Below are 13,919 nucleotides of genomic sequence, written 5' to 3'. Positions count from 1 at the left end.
CCGCTCACTGGCTGAGCGAGGCGCGGGAGCAACACCGAGGGTTGCAATCCGTTGCTGGACACAGAAAAAGACAAAAAAAAAAAAGATTCAATTAAATTCCTATGAAAACCCCAATGATGTTTTTTGCAGAAATAGAAAATCTCATCCTAAAATTCACATGGAATTTCAAGAGACCCCAAACAGCCAAAACAATTTTGAAAAAGAACAAAGCTGGAGGACTCACACTTCCTGATTTCAAAAATTACTGTGAGGGCCAGCCCGTGGCTCACTCGGGAGAGTGCGGTGCTGATAACACCAAGGCCACGGGTTCAGATCCTATATAGGGATGGCTGGTTGGCTCACTGGCTGAGTGTGGTACTGACAACACCAAGTCAAGGGTTAGGATCCCCTTACTGGTCATCTTTACAAAAAAAAAAATTACTGTGAATCTTAATGAATCACCACAGTGTGGTACCAGCATAAAGACAGCCATATAGACCAATGAAACAGAAAAGAGAGCCCAGAAATAAACCTCACATATATGGTCAAATGATTTTTTACAAGGTTGCCAAGACCATTCAGTGCAGGAAAGGACGGTCTTTAACAAATGCTGCAGAGAAAATTGGATATCCACATGCGAAAGAATAAAGGTGAAACCTTATCTAACACCATATACAAAAATTAACTCAAAATGAATTAAAGACCTAAAACTCATAGAAGAAAACACAGGGCAAAACTTCATGATATTGGATTTAGCAGTTATTTTTTGAATATGACACCAAAGGCACAGAGGACAAAAGAAAAAATAGATTGGACTTCATGAAAATTAAAAATTTGTGTATCAAAAGACACTATTAGTAGAGTAAAATGGCAACCCACAAAATGGGAGAAAATATTTGCAAATCATATGAGGTTACTTCAAAAAGATTATAGAAAGATTAGTATTATCTTTCAATTGTATTTTTCCACAAACTTTTTGAAATACTCTCGTATATTTGATAAATGATTGATATTCAGAATAGATAGAGAAGTCCTAAAACTCAACAAACAACAAAAAACAAGCATCCTGGTTCAAGAATGGGCAAAGGACTCGAATAGACAGTTCTCTAAAGAAGATATACAAATGGACAATCAGGACATCAAAAGATGCTCCACATCAGTAATCATTAGGGAAATGCAAATCAAATCCACATAAGTAATCATTAGGGAAACGCAAATCAAAACCACAGTGAGATACCACCTCACACCAATTAGGATGGCTGCTATCAAAAAAAATGGAAAATAGTAAGTGTTGGGGAGCACGCAGAGAAATTGGAACCCTTGTGTACTGTTGGTGAGAATGTAACTTGGTATTATAGCCACTGTGGAAAACAGCATGGTGGTTCCTTAAAAAATTAAAAGTAGAATTACTGTATGATCCAGCAATTCCATTTATTGGCCCAAATAAACTGCAGCATCTCTAAGGGATATTTGCATCCATGTTTATAACAGCATTATTTACAATAGCTAAAACGTGGAAACAAGCCAAGTGTCCATCAACAGATGATAAACACAATGTGGTGTAGTCGTGCAGTGGAATACTACTCAGCCTTGAAAAAGAGGAAGATTGGACACACACTGCAGGATGGATGAATCTTTTTTTCCCCCATGGATGAGTCTTGAGTGAAATAAGTCAGTCACAAAAATGCAAATACTGTATGATTCCACTTATATCAGTTAGAGTAGCCAAAATCATACAGACAGAAAGTAGAATGGTGCTTTCAGGGGGTGAGGGGAGAGGTTTGGGGAATTATTGATTAATGGGCACAGAGTTTTGGATTTACAAGATGAAAAGAGTTGTGGAGTTGGATGATGGTGATGTTTACATAATATTATGCATGTATTTAATTCCACTAAACTGTACACTTAAAAATGGTTAAAGATGGAAAATTTTATGTTGTGTGTATTTTACCTCAGTAAAAAACTAATGAATAAAAAAATCAGCTTTGTTGAGGTTCAGATTATATACAGCAAAACCTCTCAGTTTACTGCTAGGTGACTGTGACAGGTGTATACATGCACATGCCCACCACAGTCACAAAATACAGAACATTTCCCTTGCCCCTTTACAGTCAGCCTTTCCTCCAGCGGGGCCCTGGGGAACCATTTATCTGCTTTCTGTCACTGTAGGCACGTTTCACCTGTTCTAGAACATCACATGAACAGAAGGATGTGTTATACATTCCTCCACATCTTGCTCCTTCTTGTTTGTGAGATTCATCCGTGCCGCTGCATGTATCAGAACTTCCTTCCTTCTTCTGCTGAGTAGGATTCTATTGCATGAGCACACCCCAGTTTGTTTTTCCATTTCATCTAGGTTGTTCCCAGTTTGGGGCTATTACGAACAAAGCTCCCATTTGTTTTCATTTCTCTAGGTTTGATACCTACAAGTGGAATTACTGGTTCTTTATGATAAGTGTGTGGCCAACTTTATAAGAAACTGCCAAACTCTTTTCCAAAAAAAACCTGTACTATTTTCCCTCTTTGTTGGCAATGGCTGAGAGTTCCAGTTGCTCTGTATCCTGGTCAACACTTTAACTGTCTTTTAAATCTTAGCTGTCCTAGTGGGTGAGAAGTGATATGTCAACGTGGTTAGAAAGCACATTTCCCTGATGACTGACGATGTGGAGCGTTGTTTCATGGACTTTTTGGCCGTTTGTCTATCTTCCATGGTGAAGAGTCTTTCAGATCTTCTGTCCAACTCTACTTGGTTATGTCTTCCTATTTTTGAGTTGTAAGAGTTCTTTGTGTATTCCAATACAAGTCCTTTGCCAGATATATGTGTTGGAAATATTTCCTCTTGGTCTGTGGCTTGCTTTTATATTTTCTTCAAGGTGTCTGAAAAGCAGACGGCTTAAATTCTAATGACATTTAATTTATCAACTTTTTCCCTTTATCACAAGTTCTTTGTATCCTATCTAAGAAATCTTTGCCTATGCCACGGTCACAAATACTTTCTTTTGTTTTATTATAACAGCTTTATAGACATGGCTTTTATATTTAGGTCTGTGGTCCACCTCAGATTGATTTTTGTGTTGTGAGGTAAGGGTCAAAGTTCTATTGTTTCTTCCTCAAATAACAACCCGTATTTGGCAAAGTTAAATGAGAAAGAGCACAGAAACTACTTGGGCAAAATACTTGTCCTGAGAACCTGGGTGAGGGGTTGCGCAGTTGAGAGTTCTCAGACAATCGAGGCCGAAAAAGAAACGTGACGCTTTGGAGTTCTGGTTTTGTTCGTTTTTGTTTTTTTTTTTTAAAGATGACTGGTAAGGGGATCTTAACCCGTGGCCTTGGTGTTATCAGCACCACGCTCTCCCGAGTGAGCCACAGGCCGGCCCTGGAGTTCTGGTTTTGAACATTAATGTAAAATGCCTGCGTTTCAGAGACCTCTGTCTTCTTTAAACCGTGAGGCTCTTTTCTTATGTCACTGTCCACCTGTCATGTAGGGGCCAGGGGCATGGCCAGGAGGTGGGTGCAGGGCAGGGGGAATGGAGTGAGCTACAGTCACGACCTGAACCCCAAGAGTCTCTGATTCTAACCCTGAAATGAAAACTGCTTTTACGAGGGTGTGTGTTCATGGGGGACTGTTGCAGACAAGCACTGCATTGTCACCTTACATTGTTGAGAGAATTGGCTCATGACAGATCCCTAATGCTCTGTTTTCATTGATCAGTGGGGCACTGAAGGGAGGTGGCATTGAGACCCATATCAAAGCCCTGATACGCTCTTTCACCTGCAGCCTCTCGGAGCCAAGACCACTTTGGCCACGAGAACTGGGACCACCAGCTGAAGTTGGCAGTGGCGTGGAACCGTGTGGACATTGCCCGCAGCGAGATCTTCACCGATGAGTGGCAGTGGAAGGTGAAGCTGGGCCACCTGCATCATGCCGCGGAAGCAAGGGCAGGCCCCAGGGTGGGGGTGAGGGCCCCGTCTGGATCCCAGCCTTTCCTTTGGTAGTGGGTGACCTTTATCCTTCCCAGATTGGAGACAACAGCAGCCCTGTCTCCAGGGTCCCTGAGATCAGGAGTGCTTTTGTGAAGTGATGACCAAATGCACGGTCACCCCCATGTGCTCGCTCTCAGCCTTCAGATCTGCACCCCACGATGACCGCCGCACTCATCTCCAATAAGCCCGAGTTCGTGAAGCTCTTTCTGGAGAACGGGGTGCGGCTGAAGGAGTTTGTCACCTGGGACACGCTGCTGTACCTCTACGAGAACCTGGAGCCATCCTGCCTGTTCCACTGCAAGCTGCAGAAAGTGCTGGCCGAGGAGCCTGAGCGCCTGGCTTGTGCGCCCGCCACGCCTCACGTGCAGATGCACCACGTGGCGCAGGTGCTGCGGGAGCTGCTGGGAGACTTCACGCAGCCGCTGTACCCCCGCCCCCGGCACAGCGACCGGCCCCGGCTCTTGCTGCCTGTGCCACACATCAAGCTCAACGTGCGTGCTGGTGATGTGCCCTGCCTGTCCTCAGAGCCAGTGTGTCCTCACAGCTCTGTTTATAAAATTAGCTTTTATTCTTCCTAGAAAAGGTATATGCTCCCAGTCTTAGTCTGCTTGGCTATTATAGCAAAATACCACTTGCTGGTGTGCTTACACAACAGAAATTCACTTTCTCACAGTTCTGGAGACTGGAAGTCCAAGATTAAGGTGTCGGTGGATTCAGTTTTCAGCGAGGCCTGTCTTCCTCACCATGGCTTGCAAACGGCTACCCTCATGCTGTGTCAGATCTCTGGTGTCTCTTCCTCTTCTTATAAGGACACACATCCTAACAGATTAGGGTCCTGCCCTATGACCTCATTTAACCTTAATTACCACCTTGAAGGCCCCCTCTCCAAATCCTACAATCACACTGGGAGTTAGGGCTTCAACATATGAATTTTAGGGGGACACAATTCAGTTCATTACAGTCCCTTTCTAAAAACTCTAAACAATAAAAAAATGTCATGCAAAAAGAATGGTGTCCCTCTGCCCTGAACCCCAGTCCTGCTAAGCAGGTGTTCTCAGCTTCTGGTGTGGTCAGGTCGAGATTTTGCTGTGTCTGTGTGAGACACAGTCATGTGCTGCAGCAGGAGTGGGGTGGGTGCTGTAGACTGCATCCTTGATTGGGGATCCTGTGCTGTACCAATGCTGAGAATGATGCTGGCTTTTGTATGTGCATTTATGTTAGGGAGTATTCATATCTTTCTGATTCATTAAGGTTTTACAAAACAAAGAAAGCATCAGTGCTGAGTTCTGTCAGATGCCTTTTGAGAAGATTGAGCTGCTTTTCTTCTTTGACCCATGACTTTGGTGAATTCTTTTAATTGATTTTCTGATAGTGAAATGTTTTTATTCCTTTTTGAATCTCAACTTGATTGCAGCGTAGTATGTTTAATACTAAGTTTAATGTTTTGCTGGAGTCTGTTGCCAATATTTTTAGACTTTTTACATCAGAATGTTTGAGCCTTTGTAGTTTTATTCTGGGTACTGTATTTGTCAGCTTCTGGTATCAATTTTATGTTACCTTTGGAAAAACAGTTGGGAAGCTTCCTTTCTTTTTGTGCTCTAGAGCAGTTTATGTGGCTGGAGTTAATTGCTTCGTACATGCTTGTAGGCTCTCCCATGAGCCTGTTGTGGCCCAGTGCCTTTTTAATTTTATTTTTTGGTAGTAGTTCTGATAGCTTTCTTAGTTTCTTTCCTGATTATTTCTCTATTTAGGATCTCTTCTAAAATCTTTTTTTTTTTTCCTGCTAGAAAATTAGCCATTTCCTCCAGGTTTTCCAATCTGTCCATTGTCCCAGGTGAGCTATGCCAACCTCTGAGAAAAACATAGTTACAGCTTGGTTTTATATATTCATAGTTCTGCTCTTCTTGATTCCAGGGTGTTTATTTAAGACGCCCAGTTGGAATGTGCTTAAGAAGGTATAAAACAGAGGCTCACACTTAACTGTATCTGCAATTCTTTATAATTTCTTTATAAAGATAACCCTTCTAGAAATTCCTAGAATCAAAGAAAGTGCAATTTTGCACATGATGCAGGAAATGTGTTCTCTACTTCTGAGAATTATTTTCAGACTATCTGAGCACCTGTTTACTGATCAGCAGGACAGCTTGCATTGAGTGTGACTGAGGCTGAGGTGCCCTTCTGCCCATGTGTGACTGTCATTGTTTATTCAGCAGCCCTTTCTTGGTGGCCTTCTCTGCAGGAGAAACTGTTAGATTCCCTTAGGGAGCTCAGAGCCATAAATCTTAACAGAATGTGCTAGAATTTTCATTTAAAAAGGCTTTGATGCCACAAGATAAGGCTAAGGAAACTTGAAGCGCCTTGCATGAAAAAGGGTCTAAAATTGTCGGTGAAGGAGTTAGAAGAGTATTCCACTTTCCAGATGTTTCTAGATATCTCCAGAACAATGGTTTTAAAACTTCAGTACATAAGGACAGTCTAGCGTATTGTTGAAAATAGAAGTTGTGGGCCCAGCCTCCAGGGATGGTGATCCCAAGAAGGTCAGGGCTGAGGTGGGAGCTGGTGCAGGGGCTGTGGTTGGGGTTATGGATAAGGCTACACTGCTGAGAGGCTCCCTCAGGGATTTCAATGCCAGCAGGGGCCTAGGTTGGGACTCTGACTGTCCACTGCTCACAGGTGCAAGGTGTGAGCCTTCGCTCCCTCTACAAGCGGTCATCAGGCCATGTTACCTTCACCATGGACCCAGTCCGTGACCTTCTCATTTGGGCCATTGTCCAGAACCGCCGGGAGCTGGCAGGAATCATCTGGGCTCAGGTAATAAGACCTGCTTTTCAGCAGACATGGCTACGTGTAGACCAGTTGACCAGCTAGGAGTGTGGCTGGAGAGCCCAGGGCCAACAGCATGCAGGGATGGCTCTCAGCTGAGTAGGAGGTTGTGAGCGTCCTCAACACCAGAAAGTACTTGTGTGCTCAGGGTTGGACTCAAAGAACTTAGGTCTAGGCAGGAAGAGAATTTTAAAGTCTGCCAGGCGAAGTCCTTCTTCATTGATGTCCAGTGCTGAGGTTTGTGAGGGTGCACAGGCTGGGCAGTACTGTGTGGGCCATGTGGCTCTGGCAGGCCAGTGCACATGCTGTGTCTGCTCTGTCCATTGGAGAAAGACTGCAGGGCAGGCAGAACACCCCACTGGGCAGCACGGGAGACCAGGCCTTCAGAAAGGGGTTACATCCTGTCCAGTGGCCCGTCCTGTCCATGTTCTCTGCTTTCACATCCCAGCAGTGCATCAGGTTCCCCGGGTGGGCTGGGCCTGGCTGGCCCTCCAGGTTCTTACGGTGACTCCTGGATCCCCAGAGCCAGGACTGCATTGCGGCGGCCTTGGCCTGCAGCAAGATCCTGAAGGAGCTGTCGAAGGAGGAGGAGGACACGGACAGTTCAGAAGAGATGCTGGTGCTGGCGGACGAGTATGAGCACAGAGCCATTGGTGAGCACCAGTGGGGTGGGACTGAGACCACGACTCAGCCCCTGTGCTGTTGCCTTGGGCGCAGGTGTTTGTGGACATCAGCCCCCGTCTGCCTGCCTTCTCTTGACTCTGTGCCCCTGCCAGACCTTCAACTGATGCTGTCTGGAGGGTCCACTCTCTGACACTGTCCTTGGGGCTCAGTCTCCTGCTGCTCCATCTTCGTTCTCCGCCCAGGGGTCTTCACTGAGTGTTATCGCAAGGACGAGGAGAGAGCCCAGAAGCTGCTCATCCGTGTGTCGGAGGCCTGGGGGAAGACCACATGCTTGCAGCTTGCCCTGGAGGCCAAGGACATGAAGTTCGTGTCTCACGGGGGCATCCAGGTGACCTTCCGAGGGCCTGCTTCCAGAAACAGGCACCTGCAGTGCTTTTGGGGGGACACAGCCTCTTGCTCACGTGGATGGTACACATGTTCATGCAGGTCTCAGGCCCCTCAGTGACTTGGGGCAGTGCCTGACCCATTGTTCCCAGTCCCCAGCAGAAGGCTCTTCCCTCCCATCTTACAGATGAGGAAAAGCAGGTGGTATCTGGTCATGAGGCAGCGGCTCACCTCCACATGGGATGTCCTGCCTGGGAGCAGCAGGCAGTCCCCCAGGCGTCCCCACAGCCGGCACCAGCCCTCCCTACCTAGGGGCCCAGGAGGGATGGGGGCAGTGTGTCCATCTGCAGCACTAAGGGCAGGGAGCACCTGGGGTGGTGGCTGCTCTCAGCACGACCTCGGGCCCATGGGGACCTGGCACGCAGTGGGGTCCCCTCAGCTTCATGCTGCACCTGTCCACTGGGCTCCATCATGTCCCGGGCTGTGCTGGGGCCTGGGATGCCTGGGGAGGCGTCTGTTCCCGCCCTACAGGGCTTAGTGGGGCCAGCTCATGAGGGCCCGTGACTGTGCGGCCTCAGAACCCTGCGAAGATGGGGTCCCGCAGCTCAAGGTGGGAGCACAGGCGGGATTGGGAATTGGGAGCCCCCGTGTGAGCCCTGCCTCTTGGCCACCACTCCTGTGAGACTGCAGCGGGCTCTGCCCTCCTGGAGCCCAGCACCTCAGCTGGCAGATGATGGCGCCCGTCCTGTGCTGGCCGCAGTATGGGCAGGGGGCTGAGTGGGTTGTGATTGTGAAGGCCCGGGTGTGGCGTGGTGCTGGGGCCCCCATCCTGAGACACCTCCCCACTGCCTGCAGGCCTTCCTGACCAAGGTGTGGTGGGGCCAGCTCTGCGTGGACAATGGGCTATGGCGCGTGGTCCTGTGCATGCTGGTCTTCCCGCTGCTTTTCACTGGCCTCGTCTCATTCAGGTGCCGTGGGGGCCACAGGGCTGCGGGAGGGGCCCTGGGGACTGGGGACCTTCTCTCCCAAATGCTGTCACTGGGAGCAAGTTGCACGTGTCTTTATGGTTGTGCCTGGGTCCTACATTGGTAGAGATGACCTGGGCAGGAAGTGGAGGGGGTGAGCCATGTGTATGAAGCACCCCCCAGCTGACCCCACATCAACAACCAGGTGGTGGGGGCGAGCCCCCCTCAGCCTCAGCCCCTGGGAATGGGAGGATGGAGCTGGCACTGCGGCCTGAGCCTTTGGGGTGGGACCGTGAGACGAGGCTGTGAGTCTCTGGTTCCTCCACTGTGTGGGGTCTGTGCTGGGTGGGATCGTCTTCTCATGAGAAGGAGGACAGTGATGGCCGGGGACCCAGGCATGGCCCTGTGTCCACAACTGCAGCCTCTTCAGAGCCCCAGGGTCTGTTGAGGAGTTGGCTCTGTTTTACTGAGAAGTGGACTGGGGCCCAGGGTCTCCCGGGAGTCAGGGGCAGATCCAAGGCTCCAGCCCAGGTGGCCAGCAGCTGTGCCCCTCCCTAACCCACAGGCCATGCTGCCCACCTCCTCCTGAACCCCTTGCTGCTGGGGACATGGGCCTGAGTTGCTGTAAGTGCTCAGAGAGTCCTGGTGGGAAACTGAGGCAGGGCTTTTTCAGTGCCCCCTAAGGGCGGCAAGCCACATCTGCTGACGAAGCCTCTGCCTCATGGCCAGCTGTCCTGTGATAAGAGGCCGTGTGTCAGAGCATACCGTGTGGGCAGCACTCTGTGGTCCCAGTTGGCCCTGACCCCTGTGAACGATGGTGTTTGTTACTGGATGGTGGCTGAAGCCCGGGCATCCACAGGCAGGACCTGACTCAAGGCTGGGCTAAGAGCCAGGCCGTGTCACCCGCTTGAGAGTCCTGGTGTGGGTGGGCGTCAGAGGGTCATCTCTGGGTCCAGGCCTTGCTGGGTGCCCTGTCCTGCTGTGGCTGCATTTGGGGGATGTGGGGCCACACAGACCCAGGCTGCCTCATACCGCCTCCCTCTGTAACAGCAAGACCCCCGAGCACATCGCCCCTGCAGCAGCATCTCTCGGGGTCAAGGGGGGGACCCAGGGTGGTCAAGGGCTGTGGATGTCAGGACCCCAGCCCCTCATGGTCACCTGGCATCGGCCGCAGGGAGAAGAGGCTGCAGGCGGTGGGCGGCTCTGCGTGTGCCCGCGCCTTCTTCAGCGCGCCCGTGGTCGTCTTCCACCTGAACATCCTGTCCTACTTCGCCTTCCTCTGCCTCTTCGCCTACGTGCTCATGGTGGACTTCCAGCCCACGCCCTCCTGGTGCGAGTGTGCCATCTACCTCTGGCTCTTCTCTCTGGTGTGTGAGGAGACGCGGCAGGTGAGCCCCATCCGCCCTGGGTCCTGGTGATGCCAGAGGAAGGGTCTGGGGGCCCAGTGGCTGGCCTCCACCCACCCCGTCCTCTTACCAGGTTCTTAACTCCACCGTAGGAAAGAATTCAAGGGCAGAGTCATGGTATTTGAAAGTGAGAACAGGTTTAATGTAATGAATAAGAGAAACAGACCTCACAGGGAGAGTCTGGCACAGCTCCAGAGACAAAGCAGGGCCCACACCAAGTCGAACGCAGAAGTCAGTCCAGTACAGACATCAAGTCTAACACGAAAGCCAGAAAAACACACTTGAAGTTCAGTACTGAGGACAGGCTGGCTCAAGAGAGTGAGCAGCCGCTCGCTGCAGGTAAATTTGATACAAGGAGAAAGAAATACATACTCCACAGGCAGAGTGTGGGCTGCCTCCAGGAGGGTGAACACCAGCTCTCCCTTCTACTGGGATCTCTGGCTTTTATAGTTTCTACATCTAATGAATAGTCAACTAAGGCAGTGGTTCCCATTGTGTAACTCAGTCTTGCACATGCTCAGTCGGTCCCTTCATGGAGGATGCTCATTGGTCAGACCCTATCACAGGCACCGGACATATTTGTGAATGTTCTGTGCTCTCTAGCACCTCTAGGGGAAGGTCATTCAGCTCCCAGGGTTACATAACCCCTCTCTACTGAGCATGCCCAGACACTGGATTTGCATAAGCCAACCTCTTGTGGTCTCATTTTCCTCATGTTGGGGCTAAAAATAGGTCTAACTGGCAACAGTAACTTTCCTCTAGGGGAGAGCTCAGAGGAGGGGGCCAGAGACCTTGGGGAGTGGCTGGAAACCCCAAGGCCTGTCCTGAAACCCGAGCCCAGGGAAACTAAGCACCTCCTATCTCAGTTGAGGCCTCCACAGCCCCATGGTGGCCTTCCCACCCCTGCTCCAGTCTGGCCACTTCCTCATGGTGGACCCTTGGCCAGACGCCTGTCCTCACTGAGCCTCACCTGTCCCCTGCAAGCTGGGCAAGGCCCCAGGACAGAGGGGAATGGGATGCCCTCACCCCAAGACCTCATGGGCTTTGGGTGGGTGTGTCTCCTCCTTCCCCTGTGAAGAGCAGTGCAGAGTACAGGGGTCCCCAAGACCACCCTCAGGCTCAGTAGTTTTCCAGAAGGACTCACAGGATCTCTGAGAGCTTCAGTACTCACAGTGATGATGTTCTACAGCAGAGGTCTACAGATTAGAACCAGTCCAGGTAAAAGGTGTGCAGGGTGGAGTCCAGGAGGGAGACCAGGTGCAAGCTTCCAGCCGTCCCCTCCCTGTGGAGGTGTGGACAGGGCCTAGTTCTCCCAGCAACAATGTGTGACATCATGCTCAGAGCACTGCCACCCAGGGAAGCCCACTCTAGCCTCGAAGTCCAGGATTTTTACTGTGGTCTGTCACATAGACATGGCTGACCACCCATGTGGCTGACCTCAGTATCTGGCCCCTCCAGAGGTTGAGCTGATGCTGCGTGGCCCATGCCTCCACCCTGAGTCACATTGTTAGGCTGTCTGGCATGGCCCAAGTCCCTGTAAACAAAGATGCTTCCATCAGGCAGGACGTTCTAGGGGCTCAAAAGTTCACGCCCAGGAGCTGGGGGCACAGGCCAAACTGCTCTTTGGGCAGGGTTAATCCTTACTGTATGGGGTTCCCTGCTGTGTTCCCACAGTGCCAGCGCCTGGTGGCAGCAAGTGAATGTGAATTGGGCTGATGTGATCCTCGGCGCTGGGTTGGGATCAGCCAACTGGGGGACAGACACAGCCTATACTCTTTGTCCTCTGGACTTGGCAGACCATTAGGCCCTAGTCAGATGGCCTGCCTACACTGGGTGTGCATGCTGCCTGTGGGGAGTCCTGGGAAGGAAGCGTGGATCCAGGTGGGCCCTTTCCACAGGGGGTCGAAGGACTCTGTATTCCCCACGCCTCTGCCTCTTGGTGGCAGCCCCCAAACTAAGAGGGGATGCCCCCTCCCTGGGTGTGCCTATTGGATCCAGGGAAGGGACTTGGTTGGTCCTGTGGGTCATGCCCCACCCACCCAGCTGCTGGGATCTGGCCTGGGACTGGGGGAGGGCGTGGGGACTCCTGCCAGGCAGGCAGGCTCCAGCAGTCCCCACAGGGTGTCAGCCCCCTCCTGAGGCAGCTTCTGGAAGCAGGTGCGGCTCTGTCAGAACAAAAGTCTGTGTGTGGGGAAGCTCCAGCACACACACACGTGCTTGAGAGGGGCCATTGGGGACAGCGGTGGCTCTGGGGGGCAACAGAGCCTGATGAAAGCCCTGCATTTGCCCTTGACTGTGGTGTATATAGGATCTGTCCCCTCCCCGTCTCACTCCCAATCTCCAACGAACCAACCAGCTCTCTCCACAAAGGAAGAGTCTTTTCACAAGCCGGTGCTGATGACAACCACGGTAGTAATGATTACCCCGGCTGCCCCTAACTTCCCTCTTGTCAGCAGCTCTTCTACGACCCGGACGAGTGTGGGCTCATGAAGATGGCGGCCCTGTACTTCAGTGACTTCTGGAACAAACTGGACGTCGCTGCCATTGTGCTCTTTATAGCGGGGCTGACCTGCAGGTGGGTGGCCAGGGATTCCCTCTGCTTCCCCCATGTGGTCCCCCCACCAAAGACAGCCGAGGTCTGGAGCTGGCTCCACCCTGGGCGAGGCTCAGCTCCTCTCTGAACCCGGGATCGTTGTCTGTCCCGTGGGTGTTGTGATGACAGCAACTCTGCCTATCCTTGGGATGGCTGAAGGAGCAGAGGAGGGAGATACAAGAGCCCCTTGTAAGCCTCAGACTGTGGCCCGTGTGTGGGGCTGTGGATGGCAGTCGCTGGAATTGTCCTGCCTGCTGGACATGCGGCTGCTGCTGTGTCTACCTGCCTCCCTCCTGCTGGGTCCTCACTGCCCATTATGGCCTAGTGTACTGGGAGGCCATGGCCCCCTTTGTCCAAGAGGCAAGAGGGACCCGGGAGGTCCCCAGGACCTGGCACCCTGCCCGAGGACGGGCTTCTGGACCTTTCTGAAGAAAAGCCTGTTTTCCCTTGGCTTCACACCTGGCTTTGAACACGTTGGGGTCCAGGGTCCACCCTTTGCCTTCGAGGGCCAGGCCCGGGCTGGGCAGATGAAGCGCTGGCTGGGACCGGTGCTGGGAGCTGTGGCGGCTGCCTGGGGTTGCAGAGAGCTGAGGTGGGGTGTGCTTCTGCCCGGGTCACCAGGCTCATCCCAGCGACGCTGTATCCTGGACGCGTCATCCTTTCCCTGGATTTCATCATGTTCTGCCTCCGGCTGATGCACATTTTCACTGTCAGCAAGACGCTGGGTCCCAAGATAATCATTGTGAAGCGGATGGTGAGGGGACGAGGACCCCAGCAAGGCCTGTGGGCCGGGGGAGGGGATGCCTGTCGTAAGTGAGGTGGACCAGGGCCTGAGCACACTGTAGGTTCTGGGTCCCTGCTTTGCCTCTTGGCTCCCGCCCCCTGGAATCCATTTCTCTCTGCTGGTGTGCCGCCTCTTCCTAGAAGCCTTCCTTGATTCTCCCCCATTCTCCACAGCTCCTTCCTGACCTCCGATTCAGCTGTCGGAGCTTTCCTCTTGAGTCATGGTTATGTCTGACCCCCCCCTACCCCCGGGGGTGCCCAGCACAGAGGTGCAGGCGCACTCTGTGAGGTTATGGAGGCGGCCCCAGGGCTGCTCCCTGCCATCTCTGGGTGCAGAGGGCGGGGAGAGCGCCGGGGCGGGCAGGTACAGCCGCGATG

At 51.7% G+C, this 13,919-nt stretch overlaps 1 protein-coding gene across 1 annotated transcript in view; it reads left to right on the top strand.

Moving 5' to 3' along the window:
- TRPM2 (transient receptor potential cation channel, subfamily M, member 2) overlaps positions 1-13,919 on the top strand; it is a 62,976-nt gene that overhangs the window by 25,214 nt on the left and 23,843 nt on the right. The window contains exons 10-18 of the mRNA XM_008567694.1: positions 3,758-3,879; positions 4,101-4,454; positions 6,637-6,774; positions 7,310-7,439; positions 7,653-7,798; positions 8,650-8,762; positions 9,934-10,147; positions 12,622-12,740; positions 13,380-13,512. Of these exons, the coding sequence (XP_008565916.1) occupies positions 3,758-3,879; positions 4,101-4,454; positions 6,637-6,774; positions 7,310-7,439; positions 7,653-7,798; positions 8,650-8,762; positions 9,934-10,147; positions 12,622-12,740; positions 13,380-13,512 (1,469 nt within the window). The remainder of the gene's footprint in view (positions 1-3,757; positions 3,880-4,100; positions 4,455-6,636; positions 6,775-7,309; positions 7,440-7,652; positions 7,799-8,649; positions 8,763-9,933; positions 10,148-12,621; positions 12,741-13,379; positions 13,513-13,919) is intronic.

The sequence above is a fragment of the Galeopterus variegatus genome, unplaced genomic scaffold (genome assembly GCF_000696425.1).
Source record: "Galeopterus variegatus unplaced genomic scaffold, G_variegatus-3.0.2 Scaffold336, whole genome shotgun sequence".
NCBI lineage: Eukaryota > Metazoa > Chordata > Mammalia > Dermoptera > Cynocephalidae > Galeopterus > Galeopterus variegatus.
Note: the sequence above shows the minus strand (reverse complement) of the source record. Positions and strands in the feature narration are given on the sequence as shown.